Source organism: Camarhynchus parvulus, chromosome 15 (genome assembly GCF_901933205.1).
Source record: "Camarhynchus parvulus chromosome 15, STF_HiC, whole genome shotgun sequence".
NCBI classification, from domain to species: Eukaryota; Metazoa; Chordata; class Aves; order Passeriformes; family Thraupidae; genus Camarhynchus; species Camarhynchus parvulus.
Window position 1 is genome coordinate 11,308,982 of NC_044585.1, and position 18,161 is coordinate 11,327,142.

The window sequence follows — 18,161 nt, forward strand, 5'->3', positions numbered from 1 at the left end:
GTTTACACATTCCATTAATTAGTGCTGCATCGGGGCTGTTAGCAGATCATCAGGGCCTTGATTTTAAAAAGAGGTTTCCAACGGCAAGAGGAAACCCAGCTTTGCGGAAAGCTGGTGATGCCTCATTCCCTCTCTGCTGCATTTTAACCAACATCGAGGAGTTCAATCCTTAAAATGTTCGGAGCACCTACTGCGTTTCGGTAAGTGTGTAACCCTGATTTTTAGAGTGGCTTTCAAGATCCTGTCAGAAATACAATGTTTGTCGACAAAGCTGGCATGGAAGCCTGGCTCTGCTTTGGGGAGCTCTACAGTGTCAAGGTGGTGCCCACAAACGAGCCTTGAAGCAAAATGAGGAAGAGGGTTTGGCCAGCTGTGGCATTTGCATCTGCTCAAGGCTGAAGCTGTTGCTTCATGTAGAGAAAACCGGGGGTGAGCTTGGTGCAGAAATGGTGCTGGATGGAAATGAAAACAAACCCCAAATACCGGACAAAGCAAGGGGTATGTTTGCTGAGGGCTGATGTCAGCCGGGTGTTAAAGGCCGTGCCCGGGAGCTCTGTCTCAGTGCTACAGAGCTGTAACTTGTGTGGGAACTCTTTGGTGGTGGCCTCTGTGACATTTCCAAACGACTATTTTCCAAACCGCCCCTTTAGGTGATGCTTTGGGCAATCACTGAGTGCGGGGGAACTGGTGCAGGTAACCCGCTTTGTCCCCAGCCGACCTGCCGCTGGCAGCCCAGGGTTTGCAGGGGACAGGGGGAGAAAGCGGCGCCGGGAGACGCCGGGGTTCGGGTCCCTCCGAGGCGGGGACCCCGCAGCGGGGTCGGCGGCAGCGGGACCGGCCGGGGCTCCGCGCTGCATCCCGTGGGGAGGTGACGCGCGGCCCGGGGGGGAATAAAACACTGGGGGGAAAATTCATAAATAAACAAAAGAACAAAAAACACCGCAACAGCGGCTTACGGGGGCGGGCGGGCAGGATGCGGCTGCCCGGGGGGAAACCTGCCCTTCCCCGGGGCGGAGCGGGGCCTCCCTCTCTCCCTCCCTCCCTCCCTCCTTCCATCGCTCCCTCCCTCCTTCCCTCCCTCCTTCCCGCTGCCGCCGCCGGAGCGGAACCGAAAGCGAAGGCGGCGCCGGGCAGCGGCGCTCCGGCCCAGCGCGGCGGGGGCTGCGGGGTCCCGGGGTCGCTCCCCGCCAGGTCGGTGCTGCGGGAACGGGCGGGGAGGCCGGGCGGGCCCGGCCGGGGGATGCGCCCGCGGTGGCGGAGACAAAGCCGCACCCGGAGGGACCGGGCGGGCGGGGGCGGCCGAGCCGGGGATGGAGCGGGGATGGAGCGGGGCTGGGGCTGCTCTGCGGGCGGCGAACGGCATCGCCCCCGGACGGGGCTCTCTCGCGGCGGCCTGTGCGGACACCCCCGCGGTGCGGGCTCGGTGCTGTCATTTCCCCATCCCGCGCCGTGGCCGCCGGGCCCCGCGGACATCCCGGCCCCCACACGTGCCGCGGTACCGGCGGGCGGCGGCGCCCCGGGCGCGGCCGTGGGACCGGGGGGCCACACCGCGTGTGCCACAGACCCCACAGGGCTCCTGTCCGAGGGTTGAGGGCCGGGATCGGGGGTGCCGGGGAAAGATAGGCCATGGGGTTGGGGAAAGGAGGGGTTTTTAAGGTCAAGGGACGAGTGAGAGGGGATGGAGCTGGCGGAGCGACTGTGTACAGGGCACGGGTCTCATTAGAAGCCACAGGTTGGATTGCTGCGAGTGGCAGAGCGTGGTTCGGAGGTGGGATGGAGCCCTGCAGCCACGTGCACGGCACAGAGCATCAGGAGCATGAAGGTAACAGTCGAGACCAGGAGCAGAAGTGAGATAACCACGGGAAGCTGGTGTGATGGAGCTGTGGGCTGACTGCAATGCTGCAGGGGCAGAAACCACCCCTGGGGACAGGACCACGTTGTCCTCAGGGCCAGGGGGACCGTGCTGGGGAGAGTATGTGTGGGCGCCAGAGCTGCCTTCAATGGCCCACACCCACAGAGACAGGCCCTCCCCTGAGGCAGAGACAAACCCCAAAAGCTCATACCTGAGTGTTCTGTGAGGGAGGGTCTGTTCCGGGGAGGTAATTTGGAGGAGCCTTTGCTTTTCAACTCTGCCTTAATGTCTTTTAAGTGGTGTTCACAAAGTGGAGAGCTGCTCTAGTTTCCTCTCTTGTGGGCATCGTGGGCTGGAGCTGATGTTTCCAGGAAAGCTGGGAGTCGCTTGGCAGTGCTGGACAAGGTGATGGAGGTGCCCTGAGCTTATCCTGTTCCATGCTCAACACCATCTCTGAAGCTTAGGCTCTTTTGGGATGCTCATTATATATTGCTTCAGCAGTATTAGGCAGTATCCTCATAATTATAAAAAACCTTGGTAAAGATGTTTTCGTGATTCCTATTGAAACCTGCTGCTGGGTGTTGTGACACTACAATGCTACCAGCCTGGCTTTGCATTTTTCCCCCCCAGTTCTTTCCACTCTGTGTTGGCTGGGCCAGGCAGTGCAGGAGGCTCTTCCATTCACCCTGGAGATGATGAAAAGCTTTGCTGCTTGGGCACAGCTGTCAGCTGTACCTGTCCTAGATGGGGCATGGGCACCTGTTTCCAGTATCTCATAAATTTCGGTGTCCTCTGACTTCTAGAAAAGCTGCTGAGAGATTTTTTTTCCATTAGAAGTCAGGTAGGGCACGCATATGGTCTTTGTATACTACAGTGACTAATATATTTCTGGCAAGGTCTGTGCTCACCCGTAGGAAGGGAAACTGTGATCGATGCCCCCGTTGCTGCAGATGACACCACTCTTGGCACAGGCACTTCCACCGCTGACCGTGACCGGGGAAAGCAAAATAGCCACTGGACTGTGCCCAGGGAGACCAATAACTGCCCCAGGCTGGCCCTGCTTGGCTTTTAACCAACCTCCAGCAGTAGCAGGGGAGGATCTCTGCGAGTAAAATCAGCCCTGGTTTTGGTGGTTTGAGTTCAGTTTTGTTCTAAACAGCTGAAGTTGTGATTTGTGAGCTGACCCCCATGGAAGGATGGACGGAGGGGTCACTGCTGAGCTGCCACCAAGTCTTATTCCCCTGGGAGGGTCTGATCCTGTCTGGCCTTGCCACAGTGACAGGTGTGGGGAAGGCGAGTGTGCAGCCCCTGCAGCTGGGTAGAGAAACAGCTCCGGGGAGGGAAGGGCAGGCAGATGCTGACTGAAATCCCTGCAGGCAGTGCTGGCTGCCAGGTGTCACCCTCTGCACTCACCTGGAATGGGTCAGCGTGTTCCCCTCCCGAGGTGGCCGCATCCAGCAGGGCCCAGGCAGGGCCCAGAAGCTCTCGGCAGAGCTGGGGATGTCCGAGGGGCTGCGAAAATCCCTCACCCTCGCGGGGGCTGGTTCCACTCCCATTCGCTTCTGCTCAAGCCACGTGGACGCTGAGCGAGAGGGAGAGCTGCTGCCAGGGTTTCACAGACCTCTTTTCATTTTAATATCCCTCTCCTTGCTGAATTAGATGCGAGACTGATTGCTTCGATAATCCTGCTGCAGCCGCTATGGGTTATATATGGATTGCAGCCAAAAGCTGTGCCGATAAATCATTCCTATACACCAGGCTGTTATATTTCCTGAGGATTTTGTGGGCATGTGCTGCTCCCTTTTACATAAGGATCTGCTGGAGTTCAGACCAGAATGTGCTGCTTTTCCCCAGGCAAGGGCCTGGATGGGTTGGTGAAGCCAAAGCCCCCAGGCTGTATTTTGTCTCTTTGAGATTACTGCCCTCGTTTCAGCTATTTTACTTTTCTCTCTGGCTGGGAATACAGCTATTCTCCACCTCCTCCTCCTCATGTGCTTATTAAGGATAACAGGGCTGTGTTCAACAGCGTGACCCCACTTTTGGGTTTCTCTCAGGCAAGGCGTCATCTCGGCAATTTCTTAAAATCCCCATCCTCTGACCCTTTGCACACATGCAGAGGGAAAACCCCTCTGATTTCCCACTTCAGACGATGTTACGATGGGGCTTGGATGACTTTTAGTTTATAGAGCCTGGGGAAGCCTGCTTGAATTAATCAGACTTGATATGTTTATCCTGGTCAAGCCAATTAACTCCCGCCAGCCAGGACAGCTCAGCTCTCAAGTGTGACTGAGGCTTCATAACTCAATTTTGCTCAAGCCTGGCAAAGTTTATCAGGAACCCTTGGAAATCAGGATGCAGGTGATGCTCTGGGGGCAGGATGGGATGCCCAGCCGTGCTGTGGCACTGCTGGGGACTGGTGTTGCTACCAGTGATGTTCCTGGGGTGGTTTCATCCCAAGGCTGCCCTGATGAGCTGCCTTTTTTGGTGCGGCCGCAGAGCACGGTGAGGGTAGAGGGCACAGCATTCCGGATCAGCTCCGGCTTCAGGGCAGCTATTTATATGTGCCCACTGGAGGGGTGCCCAAAGCAGGCCAGGCAAATGGCCTCGAGATGCATCCCTGTGAATTCAGGATGAATGGGGGGGGCTGCCTGTTTGTTTTAATCCATTTGGGAGTGCATTAAAACACGCTGCCGAGGGCTGCCAGCAGCACTGCGGGGGGAATTTGACTTGGCTGGTGGCTCCTGGCTCTCTCATCCAGCAAAGCCCCATCCAGGAGTGGATTCAGCCCCATGAAACTCAGTGTTTCTGGAATAGTTTGTCCTTGTTGCTGTTCGTTGGCTTATTTATAGCCTCCCCATCCCTGTGCTTCTCTGTGCCTCGGAGCAGCAAGCGGTGCCGCGTTGGCTTCAGCTCCAGGCCGATCCCACTTGGGCACAAAAGCTCTGGTTTATAGATCAGTGTTGAAAACAGCAATTAGGCCATTGTGAAGCCTCGAGGACGGGGGAGACGATTTGATTTCTGTACTTGACCCATAATTTCTGCTGGGCTGATTCAGAGTGGTTGTGCTGCGGGTGCAGCATGGAAACTTCAATGGAGATGAGTGGAGCTAATTTTAACCGGCCGCCTCGTCGAGGTGTGGGAACCAGGCAGAAAAACGCCTCAAACTCTGTTCCTGCTCCTGGGCTGGTTGGTTCAGGATATTTTTTTCACTTCCTTCTGTGGCAACTTGTTAACCTAGAAATTAAAAACAGCACCAGTGTTGGGGCAGGGAAGAGCGATGGTTTACAGCCAACCAACCACTGAACAGCCCCAGGTGCTGTGGAGTGCCTGGCATGTGTGAATTAACATAATTTTCTCCTCTTTTTTAATTATCACTTAATTATTTGAATTTTTAATTTTTTTTTTTGTTGCTAACAGTTTTCTCATTTATCTCAAGGTTTGGGTACCTGAGTTCTGCACAAAAAGCCACAGGGCAAGGAACAGAAATCGCCAGCAATGATGGGCTGTGGGAGGAAGCAGTAAGCCAGGGGGCTGGTCCTGCACCCCATGCTTGGTAAGTGGGTCCTTGTGCCCCTGAACTGCTTTGTCTGGGGAGACTTGGCAGAGATGTGCCCACTTTGAGTGGGCAGTAAAGTAGGCAGTAATGTGCCCACTTTGAGTGGGCAGTAAAGTAGGGAACTCAGTGGTATTTATGCTGATATAGTGCAATTCTTTATCCTGCACCTTTAAAATAACCCCTTGGGGTATTTCCATAGTGGAGATGACAGAGTTATTACTCCCTGGAGGTGTTTAGATAAAAAGGGTGGAAGGAGCAGAGGTGGCAGCCTTGGGGTTGAGGCTGGCTCTGGCCTGGGGCCTGTCCCATGGCAGGGTGATTGTGCATCCTGGTGCCATCCTGCACTGCTGCCCTTGGCTTCACCATTCCCTATGGAATGAATAAATCAATCTGTAGCACAATGGCCAGCAGGAAATCCCGCTTTCCAGAGAGTCTGGCTGACTCTCTCTCCTGTGTTTGCAGGCACATCTCCCCACCACAGCATGGCCAGGATGAGGCCATCGGTCCCTCCACGCCGCCACGTGTCCCCAGCAGCTCACCCGCCCCACAGCCCCTGTGCAGCGCCGGAGGCTGCGGCCGCCGAGCCCCCGCGGCCCTGCGGGACCCCCCGGCGCTGAGCCCCGGCCACAACAGCATGGCCTCGCTCATCGTGGTGACCGAGCACGAGGCCGCGGGGAGCGCGAGCGAGGAGGAGATGGACGTGCCCGGCACCGAGGCCTTTGGGGACGGCCGCAAGCTGCACCTCTCCGGCCGCAAGCTGTCCCTGCAGGAGCGGCCGCAGCCCGTCCGCTCGCCCGGGCACGGGGACGGTGCCAAGGAACGCTTCATCTACCCCTCCCTCCCCTACTCCCCCGTGACGTCCCCGCACTCCTCCCCACGGCTGCCGCGGCGGCCAACGGTGGAGTCCAACCGTGTGTCCATCACAGGATTGCAGGTGAGGGTGATGAACATTACAGGTGAGAGGGATGAATGTTGCAGGTGAGGGGAAAGAATGTTGCAGGTGAGGGGAAAGAATGTTGCAGGTGAGGGGGGTGAGTGTTACAGGAGAGGGGGATGAACGCAGCTCCTGCAGTTCTCCTGCCCCCATCTGCCTGGATTTTCCCACTGTGGCATTTCTTCTCGCTTGTTTTTTTTGGGATAAACCCCCACAGCACGTCTGCAGGTGTGTGGCAGGGGGCCCTGGGATATCCTGGGCCATGGGGACAGCCCTCAGGGAGGTGAGACCCCAACTCACCGGTTTCTGTGCCTTTTGCTGATGCTGCAGCTCTCACGGCTGTGTTTGATGGAAGCCAGGAGTGTAGCACAAGTTTCTTTCTTTACTCCTTAAAAATAAAAAAACAGAGAAGTTCACTGAGATCTAAAGAGATAACAGGCCTGACAGAAAACAGGCACCAAGTGGCTGCTTTGCCCAGAAGAAATAAAATTACTTGGCGCCAGGTCGCCAGCATTAAACCCCTCAGGGCTCTCCCTGTCCCTCGCTCTCGTTCCACACGAGTGGACAGGACAGGATCCCTGCCCAGCCATTAACGTTTGCAATTAGCCCTCTATAAACACACCAAAGTGTGGCTTGGTGGGTGGTTTTGTGGCTCATGAATCAAAGCTGCCCAGCCCCACGTGAGTGCTTGGGCAGAGCAGGATGGGGTGTGAGTTTGCAGAGAAAGTTTTGCAGGAGATTTAAAAGGACAAGAGCAAATGTGAGGAGTTTGTGGCTCATGCCAAACTTCCCCACTCTCTCCCCACAGGACTGTGTGCAGCTCAACCAGTACAAGCTGAAGGATGAGATTGGGAAGGTGAATATTGGGTTTGGGGTGGGATGAGGGGTTTTGGGTTGGGAGGGTGTCAGGCTTGCTTTCACTTTCCAGTCATGGGAATGCTCCAGAATAGGAACAAGTCCAGCCACTCACCACGGCAGCTCTTTGTTGCTCGCTGTTCTGAGTGGTGCCAATTGAATTGTATATTTTTAAAATCATTACTAATTTTCCCCCTTCCCCCTCCCTCCCACACAGAGGGGCATTTGAAGCTTTTCTTTGTTGTCAGTGTGATGTCAGACTGTACACCCCCTGCTCATCCCAGCATCGCCCACCAGTTCTGTGATCCCTGTGGGGTGGGTTTGTGGAGGAGCCCGGGTTGGTGATGTGGGTTTTCTGGATTGTCACTAACATGTCCCTCTCCAGGGCTCCTATGGAGTGGTGAAGCTGGCCTACAACGAGGATGATAACACCTACTATGTGAGTAGCACACAGCCCCAGAGCCTGCAGCGGGGCAAGTGGGAGGGGGATGGATCCCCTCTGCTGACTCCCTGCCCCATCCCACCAGCCACATTTTATCCTTGACTTGCCCCAAATTCCACATTTATTCTCCTTTTGCAGGCAATGAAGGTTCTCTCAAAAAAGAAGCTGATGAGACAGGCAGGCTTCCCCCGTAAGTGGCAGAAAGCCTTTTGGCTGGGGGCTGTTCTGGGGATCCTGGGGGATTGTTCCCATCTGGACCCATCTTTGCCTTTCCTCAGGCCGCCCGACGCCCCGCGGGGCCAAGGCTGCTCCCGAGGGCTGCCTGCAGCCCAGAGGGCCCATCGAGCAGGTCTACCAGGAGATTGCCATCCTGAAGAAGCTGGACCACCCCAACGTGGTGAAGCTGGTGGAGGTAAAGGCTGGCCTCCTTCCAAAACTCATCCTTGAGCGTGACAGAGCCTGAATGCTGCAGGGATGGGCTGGGTGAAGGGGAGTGACCCCAGAAAAGAGCAAGGGCAGGTCCTGCCTTTGGAAGAATTTTGTGTTTTCCTTGGTTTAGAAGGTTTTTTATTCTCACCTACCAAAATATTTTTTTTCTTTCCTGCTCAGAAAGGGAAATGCAGAAAAATGTTTCTTCTGTGGAGGAAACAAGTGCTGAAAGAGGTTTTGGGGAAGAACTGATGTTTCTGTGAGTTCAACAGTGCAGCTGCCTTGCCCTACACCCACTGCCTGTATGAAACAGTCCAAAAATCAAGAATTAAGGATGTGCAGGCTGGAGTTTATTTGGCTCATGAGTCAGATGATGCTTCCTGTGTGTTTTAAATATTTGCTTCCTTGAAGTACAGCTACATCTCTGTCCTCTTTTTTCCACTACTCTTGTGGGTAGAAGCTCAGAGATGAGCAGACCGTGCTGATGGTGCAGATGGTGCAGAACTGAGATGGCTGCTAAATAAAATATCACAATGCTTAATTTGCAAGGCTTTCTTGGCACTGTTTAATTGCCTTTTTTCTTCTTTTGGCAGGTCCTGGATGACCCCAGTGAGGATCACCTGTACATGGGTAACTGCCCACTGCCCTGGGGTGTCAGAGGGAGGGGGCAAAAGGTTCCCACTGTGTTTTGGAGCAGCTCTCTGTGCAGGGCTGGGTCTCTCCTCCACTGTGGGTATAGCCTGATGTGCTGGAGGAGGAAATGAGATGCAGTCTGGGTTGTGAACAGAGATAAGAGTGCTTTATAGCACTTTATTGGCATTAATTCGACACCAGGGCATGCTTTGCCATGAGAGGCACCAGCACTGATGTTCTCAGCTTTGAAGCTGGAATGACAGAAAGCAGCTCTATTTCTCTGGCTTTGGGAAAAGGCATGAGTTAATTATCCAAGGTACAAATGAGCCACATCCCAGCCTGCCTGGCAGACTGCAGTTGTTGCTTCAGGTAATTCACAACTTTTGAAGAAGGCTTTTTTCCCCCATCATTTATGATCAGCCTGTACTAGTGGAGGATCATGTGATGCCTTCATGGCCAAGCACTGAGGTTTGCCCAGGGGGTGAGCTCAGCCTTTTTTGGTGGCAAACAAAAACAAGAGGTTTTGTGTGCCATGGAGGGCACTTCATGATGCTGAAGCTGCAGCACTGAGAAGATAGTTGGCAGCATCCCCTTAACTGAAAACGGGAGCAACCCAAATGCCATGTGCCTTGCATAAGACAGCATCTCCTTTTTAAAAATAACATATTATTTTTAGAATTTTTGTCATTAAAATAATTGCTTTTGTGCTGAGGTTGTGCTTGCAGGAGCCATACCCTGTAAGCAACCTGTAATCACCTTCTCTTTTGTGTTGCAGTGTTTGAGCTGGTGAAGCAGGGGTGAGTACTGAATTCCAGATTTAATCCTACTAACACTTGAACACCCAATGGGTCTGTGGGTGGCAGAGCTTGGCCACCCAAGGTGGGAATGGGGTGCACAGGTGATGGGGAGGCTCATGGCTGGGGCTTGAGCTTTGAGTAGCATTTCCCTGGCCTGGTTACAGCTGAGTACATCCTGTGTACTGTGTGCCTGTGTTTGGGGTTGTGTGCTGTCACCAGCCAGTGACAAATACTCCAGGCCCTGTTTCAGCACATCCAGGTGGGGAATGAACTCCATTCTCTGTTGCCTTCACAGCCCTGTGATGGAAATCCCAACCTTGAAACCTCTCAGTGAGGACCAGGCTCGGTTCTACTTCCAGGATCTGATCAAAGGCATTGAATACTGTAAGTGTCTCTGCAAAAAGGATGGGATTTCTTATTTTGGGTTTTTTTCTGAACACCTGAAGCTGGCCTTTCTGCTGGTGTATGGTGCCATTTCTGGTGGCTCATGCTGCACAGGGGCTTTTAAAGCTGGGACTGGTGGTGGTGTTATCAGAAGGAGCCCCACGGAGCCCTTGTGGCTCCTTTGCTGCAAACCAGGGCTGCTGCTGCACAGTCATTGTCCCTCTGCTGCAGTGCACTATCAGAAGATAATCCATCGGGATATTAAACCTTCCAACCTCCTCGTGGGGGAAGATGGGCACGTCAAGATCGCCGACTTCGGGGTGAGCAATGAGTTCAAGGGAGCTGACGCCCTCTTAACCAACACAGTGGGCACTCCTGCCTTCATGGCCCCAGAAACCCTCTCAGAAACCAGGAAAATCTTCTCTGGAAAGGTATTTAATAGCAATTTGAATGGTCTTGGGCTAACCTTGCACAAACTAATCTTGTTGTAGATTTGACTGTGCTTTCTTCACTCTGCAGGCTTTGGATGTCTGGGCCATGGGGATCACACTGTACTGCTTCGTGTTTGGGCAGGTAATGAGCTGGATTTTTCAGTGCTCTTGGCGTCTGGGGGGTTGGTTGGTGCCTCCCATGTTCCAGGTAAGCAGTGGGATTGGCACCTTGTGTCCCTTTTGAGCTGAGTGGAGGTGAGGATGTGTGGATGGAAATGGGAAGCCTTTGCCTGTCCATGGGATGGGTGCAGCCAAAGGGGTTGGGCTTCTCTTCTTCCTCAGTGGAAAAAATTCTGGTTTGGGGCAGATTTTTTAGGAAAGGAGTTCTTTTAGTAATTGGTAATTTTTGGTTAAACGTTCTTTTCATTGAGTTTAAAAGTAGACATTGATATAATTGGAAATCTTCTGGAATTTCCCTGTAACTGGATCTTTGCTCTCCTTCATACCCTATGAGATCCTGACAGAAGTTGTTGCTTTCCTCATTGCTCCTTTTCTTTGTGGTAGTGCCCTTTTATGGATGAAAGGATCTTGAGTTTACACAATAAAATCAAGACCCAAACGTTGGAGTTCCCAGACCAGTAAGTACTCAAAAACAAAAACAACCCATCAATCCTTATTTTACAACTCATTTGAGTTGTTTCTCAAGCACAGCTTGGGTAGGGCTGGCCTTACTCTTCTGTGGTTTTGCAAAATTCAGGCTTTGAGTTGGTCTCTCTCTGCCCTGTAAATGTGGGATCACACTTCACATTGTCTCAAAAGGGAATATTTTGCTTTTTCTGGGGGTTTGGAGAGGAGAGGGTGTACAAGAATCCATCACTGCCTTCCTCTGCCCAGAAGGTCCATAGTAACTGGCACTGGGGTGAAGAACAGAGGCGGCATCCACCCTTTTCCCCATCTCATCTCTCCCTTCTTCCTTCCACAGGCCAGAAATTACAGACTTCTTGAAGGACTTGATTACACGGATGTTGGATAAAAATCCTGAATCTAGGATTTCAGTCCCAGAAATCAAGGTACTGACCCAGCTTCCTAGTGCTGGCTGTGCCTTCACTTCTGTTGGGTTCTCCTTGCTTGGCTTTTTTTGGGAGTCAGTTTGATCGCGCCAGGCTAGGTCCTCCCCCTGTGCCCAGAGCCCCTGGGCAGGTAAGTCCCAGTTCCTTCCCCTGCTGTGGGACCTGCTCTGGGACCTGCTCAGCTTTGGGACCTTTGGTGCCTATAGAAGTGGCAGGCAAAAGGAAATCCCCTGAGTACAGTATTTCCTCTGCTACCAGGAAAGTACTGTGCAACAGCCTTTCGCAGGAGATTTCTGGTCCTTCGCCCCTGCGAGAGCCTGGAAGGGGCGAGAAGCTGAGAGAATGGAGAGCAAGGTAGGGGGAAAGGATTGCGGGGGAATTCTGGAACCTTTTGTGCTCCTCCTGCAGTCAACCAAGGCACCAGGTGTGTGGGCCAGGAGAAACAGGGGTTCTGCCTGCAGGCATGGATTAAACCAGCTCCAGGAAGAGGGCTCAGTGAATCTCCCCATCACTGCTGCTCGTATGTGTGGACTGGAATAAATCTCTCCTGCCTCCTGGTGCTGCCTCATCCATAAGATGAGAGTGAAGACAGGTCTCCTTCCCTAAAGCCCAGAGATGCCCAGTGCTGCAGGTCACCCAGGTTATGGCTTGGTTGTGTAGCTGGCTCTGGACGAGCCACACCACGGCATTTTCTGCTCTGAGCTGTGCAGTTCCTGCTGGCACCCAGGTGAGCTGGCTCACCAGTGACATGGCACAGCCCTGCCCTGCTCCCTGGCATTTCAGGAGCACGTAAGGGCCATAGCTTGGACAAGGAGATGCGTTTGCCAGGCTTGTGTTGTTTGAGTTATGAAAAAAGGGAAATCGTTCCTGACAGGCTGTGTTATTAATTGAAGTTGCACCCTTGGGTCACCAAGAACGGAGCGGAGCTGCTGCCCACGGAGGATGAGAACTGCACGCTTGTCGAGGTGACGGAGGAGGAAGTGGAGAATTCAGTCAAGCACATCCCCAGCCTGGCCACCGTGGTGAGTACAAAGGAGCTGACGGTCTGTGGATGCACGGTGGGGTGGCCCTGAGCAGCTGGACTTCACTGCTGAAGGGCAAAAGCATTGGGAAGGATTAGAGCAAAGACCTTCCCTCTCTTGCAAACAAGTGCTGCAAGACACTTGGGTGTCTCAGGGTCGCAGCAGCTCACTGGACACGGCCGTGCCCCACAGTGCAGGGGAATATTTTAGAGCAGCTTCAAAGGTAACTGTCAGTGGGTTGATGGTCTTCATGCTTGAGCTGGTTGCCTAAATATCACTGTATTTGCTCAGGGAAAAAGAGCATCTGGTCCAGAACCTGCCTGTGGCCAGGAACAGATGTTTTGGCCAGGCACAAAGAACTCCTGCCCTGTTCTGCCTGTCCAGCCAGAGGGGCTGTGGGAGGTTCCTGGGATGGAGATTTTTTATCTGGGCCACGATGTGCATCAGCCCCCGCCTGGAGTTATTCTTGGTGACTTCATCTCATCTCTTTTCAAGCTCATATTTTTATTCTCTGCAACCCACTGTGGTGGTGAGAACCACAATGTAACCCTGTCCTGTGTAGAAAGTGAAATCCTTTGTGGTTTTGAACCTAATGATTTCTTTGGGTGCCGCCAGCCCTTGTGTTAGCAGAGACAGCAAGCGACCATTCACAGTTCCTGGCCTGGTGTTATCTGCCTGTAGGCACCCAGGCTGGGATTTTTTTGAAGAACATATTTGCCTTTGAGAAGCTCCTTTTCCATCTCATGGCTGTGCCCACATGTGGCCTCATTTCTGGAGCTCTCTCCCTTTTGGATGCCCTGCAGAAATCTCACTGACCACAGCTGTATGAACATGCAAATGCACCTTGTGCTGCTCAGGCTGAAAAAGCAGATGTTGTCTAAAGAGGTCACCATTGATGAGGGGTTTACCCCCTTTCTCCTGTTCAGAGGGGACTTGATCAGTAGGCTCAGTGCTCCCAGCCCTGTTGAATTCCAGGTGTGTTCAGCACAAGTCAAGGCAAATCAGATTTTACTGCACCTCTTTGACTCTTAGATAACACACTGCCTCCAGGCAAATGTGGTAATTTCACATTTGCATTTGATCTTCAGAATTACCCTCTGGTGCTGATCTTTGTGCAGCCAAGTGCAGGCGTTGACACTCCAGTATGAGATGCACTCACGTGGCTTTGACTCTTAGAACATCCTCGCCTTCAGACACAGAACAGCTCCCTGTGCGCCCTGGTGAGCAGATAAACGAGGCACAGAGGGATGAGAAGCAACATCAAATGAAGTCAAGGGCTCTCAGGGATGTCCCTGCTGAGGCAGGGTCCAATGCTGCTCACCTTGTTGTCTGCTCCCACCAACAAAACAAGCTGGGGGATGCCAGGGAAGAATCCTGACACATGTCTGTTCCCACCAGTCTCTGATTGGTCACTTTGTGTTCGGCAGCCAAAGCTGGACAAATGGCCAGCTTTCAGTTTGGTTTCAGGTGAACATTAAGGTAAAATTGTGCCAGTTCCTTCCCCTCTTCCTTTCCAGTGAATTATTTTGCCAGGTAATAATGGAGGACTGGGAATTTACAGGTACTGGATGCAGCAATCAGTAAAATCTACTTCTGGAGAGGAAGGAAACCTTCCAGACTTGGCTTTGCTCTCCTTTCCAGCCTCTTACACCTGGTCTGGCTCTCACCTCCAAGGGTTTCAGATGAGGATACAGTCCCTGTATTAAGCAGCAGGAGACTTGCAAAGATGCTTCCTTCTGATTTCTATTTTTAGAGAACTTTGACTTGTTTTCACTAGTTTTTTCATTACTTGGGCATGCAAGTTGGATGTTCCTGTTGCTCTTGAATGAAGGAAAAGCACCCCAGTGAACTGCATTCTGGTTTTGCAGATCTTGGTTAAAACAATGATCCGGAAGCGATCCTTTGGGAACCCGTTTGAGGGGAGCAAGAGGGAGGAGAGGTCATTGTCTTCCTCTGGGAACCTGCTGCCGTAAGTGTCATCACCTCACCTCCACCCCAAAAGACATTTGCAGCTTTTTCTGATGCTCTGGGGGAGAAATTCAATAGCTGGGTTTTGAAACTTTCATGGGGGCCATGACTGTGACATTCACACCCCACCTGTCTGATCTGTAACTGCGTTATGGGATTTTTGTGACATGGAATATCCTGCTGTTCTGATGGGATGAAAAACATCTTTTTATGGCACTTCCAGCCTGTTACATGGGGAGAGATGACACATGCTCATCATCCCAAAGATCCGATAGCAGGGAAGGGGCAGAAATTGGTGTCTCACGGCCTCTTTTCCCTTTTTCTGAGTCACTCAGCAGCTGTTTTATTTCCTTTGAAAACAGGAAACAAGGCAGTGAAGATAACCTGAAATGCAACGACTTGCCCAACGTGGGAGAGGAGGAACTTCTTTCTTGAACGTGGACTTTACGGTTCTGCTGAGCAGCTCAATCCAGGGCACGTCACCAAGCGTGCGCTGGGGACGAGGTGACCAGAGCCCAGAGCAAACACAGCATGACACGGCGCTATCTCAGTACAATGCTGGATGTAGAGCTCACATAGCAGCATGTTATCACACCTTGTCAGACATCTGATTATTTGCCATAAACATGGAGCATCTCCGAGCACTTGGACTGCTGACTTCTGGTGGGAGAGGCGCTGGCGGACAGCGGAGAGGTGAGCGGTGGTGGTGAGCAGCAATGGGGCTTTGCAAAACAAAACCCACAGCAGCCAAAGGAAAATGCATTTGGAACTGCTTTTAGCTGGTTTTAATGCCAAATGATTTGCAGGGACTGATGCCAGCGTCCCAGGGGCACGATGCCCATGGTGTGGCTATGGGCACGTGCAGAAGGGTGAAGCTTTTGCCAAGTGGCATACACAGCAGTAAAACCAAGCACACGTGTGCACTTTGAGAGTTCACGACCTACCAGGAATGTTGTTGCATCTATTTCTTGTAGTTCTGGTTTGTTTTTAATTGACACCTTTTTAACTGCATGGGAACAAAGCAAAAACCCACCTGTTCAGCTTTTTAAAGAATGCCTACCTTTGTGAGCCAAGTTGTATGAAACAGCATCTTCAGGACGTTCAAAAAGTGAGGTTAATTACCTCCTCAGGTAATTAACACCTTTCCAGAGGCCTTGGTGTGACCAGGACTTGGTAGGTTAGGTGTTCAGTGTATGAAAGGAAAAGGTATTTAAGGGCTTAAGTTCAGTTTGAACTATTTTTGCTGCAGACATATGAGTGAAAGGTGGTGTTTAGAATGTTTTAAACAACAGAAGAAGCACTAACAGTTTGTTTCTAAATATTTTACTTGATCTAGGTAGATATACTATAAAATATAAAATTCAGGGTAAAATCCTTCACTTCCATGTACATTACATGGTTTACTACAATTAAAAATAATACAACTTATGCTGGTTTTTAAGTATAGACTTAGGGCTTGCTTAGAATTTAAGATCTTAATGATTAGCTAGTAATTTTCAAAGAAACATTTGTTTTCCAAACTCTTAATCTGGATTCTGGGGCCAATGCTATGTATTTTTTGCAAGTTTGTTACCAGTAATTTGTGAATGCCTGTGGATCAGAGGCTTGTTAGTAAATTAAGTGTATATCTAGTTAATGAATTGTTTCTTATGAAGAGCTCTTTCACCTTCAGTCAGATTACTCTGATTATTTGTGGTGCTTGTACAAAATAATAATCTGCCATGTGGTGGGAGAGACTCTGGTGTCCAGACTCACTTTCCCAAGTTCTCTGTGCTTGGACAAAGCTGGAGAATGAGGAGCCACGGTTTGCCTGAGGAAAGGGGTCACGGTAAGTACAGTTGTTTTGTGGCTGGAGCGTGGGACTAGGGGGGAAAAGGTCTGATTTTTTTCCTTTCTCAGTCTGATGTGGTTGTGTGACCTTGAATGAGGCATTTGAGGTACCTGACAGAGAAGGAGGATTTGAGTCTCCCAAGCTTGTGAGGGACTGATAAGGTATAATTCTTTGCCCTCAGGAAGAAGGCACTAGGAGACTGCCAAGTGTCTTGTTTAATGATAAGGTCTCTGCCTGTTAACCCTGGCCTTGGATGCCCTGCCTTTAGAAAGTGACCGTTCCCTTGTCTTCCTTTATTTTATCCTGGACAGCACAAGTAGCAGTGTGCCAAGGTCCTTGGCCCCACTGCAGTCAGACTTGGCCTGGTAATTCCTGGTTAAGACTGGTTTTTGTTAAAGCCAGGACAGCATTAACAAGGGTGCAGATGCCTACCCAAACTGTCCCTAACACCTTTTGATCGCCTGAAGCGATGTTCCCCCTAAATTGCAATTTATTGTGGAAGCATTGTGCTGCTGGCCTCTTTCCAAAGCCAGTGAGGACAGTTGGTGGTTTAGGAGCAATACTGTGGAGTTTGGAGCCATAAGACATGCACTGTTTTCCTCCCATTTTAGTCCGAGGCTATGCCAAAGCCCCGCAGCTTCAGCTATGGGAAAACCAAACAGGTAACTTAGGGGCCAGCACTATTGCAGCTGCCTGCTCCCCCTACACAGGACTTTTCATTGTGGAAATGTGTGTGAATGGGCAGCCTGGTTCTCTAACCCTGCAAATGGACTTGATCTGCCAAAAAAAATGTAAAAAGCTAGGGGATCCAATTCTTTGTAGGTAGTGCATAGTAGTGTGTGTGTGGTGTGTTTGCTAGAGGTGTGTTGTAGAGATCTCTGTGCTGCCCATCCCTGGTTGTGATTTGTCAGCTGAGACAGTTTACATTGACCCAGCAGGTCTGCCAGGTTTAACGCAGCTTCTCAACAGCTGTACCAGCTCCCCAATGCCCAGCCAGTCTCTGGGCCTCAGATACTCCTACTGCTCAGTGTCTGACTGCCTGCATGGGCTTGGTTCTAAAGGATGCTAAACTCAGCACTTCCCCAAGGTGCTCTCCAAATCGAGTGTCCCTCAGTGCAACCTCTGCTGGGGCTGCAGCCAAAGGCACATTTGGAAAGAAATGCAGTGTGGATTTTTCTGGTTGGTCAGCTCTGTTGAAAGCATAACGTGTGGCCGTATGAGGGAGATCTCTCTAAATGCATGACCTGTTAGAGAAGCTGTACTGTGTATATAAACCTGCCCAGTTCCCCAGCTGCTGTTCCTTAGTAGTAATGCTGGCTTTCTCCTTATAGTGAAGTGAACATTTTGCTTGTGCCTTGGAACTGGGCGATAGCTTGATTTCCCCAACTCCCTTCCTTCCAAGCAAGCCCGGTGCTGACTGTGGGCTTATTGCTGGGTACTAAGCCTTTTTGGCTCTGAAAGCACACAGGAAAGTGCTAAGGGGAAACCAGGCCTCTTATCTGAGTAGTTTTCCATGGTGGTCCCCTCTTACCTATCAGGCAATTGATCTGTTTCTTTTCTAAGGTCCTGAACTATTCCTGATTTTTATACTGTTTGTTTAATGACCAAGGCTTGTGTTTCACTCCTACCCCTTTATTATGCATTTAACTTTATCAGGTGTATCAAGTTTAAATACTGTGTATTTACCACTTTTAAATTATATTACCTAAGAAGAAAGAATAAACCAACAACTAAGTGTTTTTCCACACAGGTGTTCAAGCTTCACTGTACAAGTTGAAATAAATGACATGCAACCAAACCCAGAGTTAGTTGATCAAGTGGAACCATTATTCTGTTTGAGTGGTCTTTATCAAGCTGCGAGAGTTTGGCTGTTGGAAGAGGAATCTGAAAGCACTCTCCTATGAGTGAAGTCTGGTGCTAGGATGGGACCACAGCAGCTCAAGCACTGTATAATTCA

The 18,161-nt window shown here is 51.3% G+C and overlaps 1 protein-coding gene across 2 annotated transcripts; it reads left to right on the forward strand.

The window, feature by feature from the left end:
- Positions 1-1,072: 1,072 nt before the first annotated feature.
- Positions 1,073-18,008, forward strand: CAMKK2 (calcium/calmodulin dependent protein kinase kinase 2). 2 transcript variants are annotated; one of them, XM_030958753.1, is made up of 18 exons: positions 1,073-1,191; positions 5,289-5,405; positions 5,871-6,342; positions 7,151-7,198; positions 7,583-7,636; positions 7,778-7,829; positions 7,918-8,051; positions 8,662-8,698; positions 9,477-9,498; positions 9,794-9,882; positions 10,114-10,313; positions 10,402-10,455; positions 10,878-10,951; positions 11,296-11,383; positions 11,642-11,737; positions 12,277-12,405; positions 14,274-14,374; positions 14,736-18,008. In XM_030958753.1, exons 3-18 carry the CDS (start codon positions 6,043-6,045, stop codon positions 14,806-14,808), a joined length of 1,551 nt encoding a protein of 516 aa, XP_030814613.1. In that variant the 5' UTR covers positions 1,073-1,191; positions 5,289-5,405; positions 5,871-6,042; the 3' UTR covers positions 14,809-18,008. The 2 variants fall into 2 exon arrangements, with proteins under 2 accessions (XP_030814613.1, XP_030814614.1); XM_030958754.1 differs by lacking the exon at positions 1,073-1,191 and adding an exon at positions 1,722-1,822.
- The last annotated feature ends 153 nt before the right edge of the window (positions 18,009-18,161 follow it).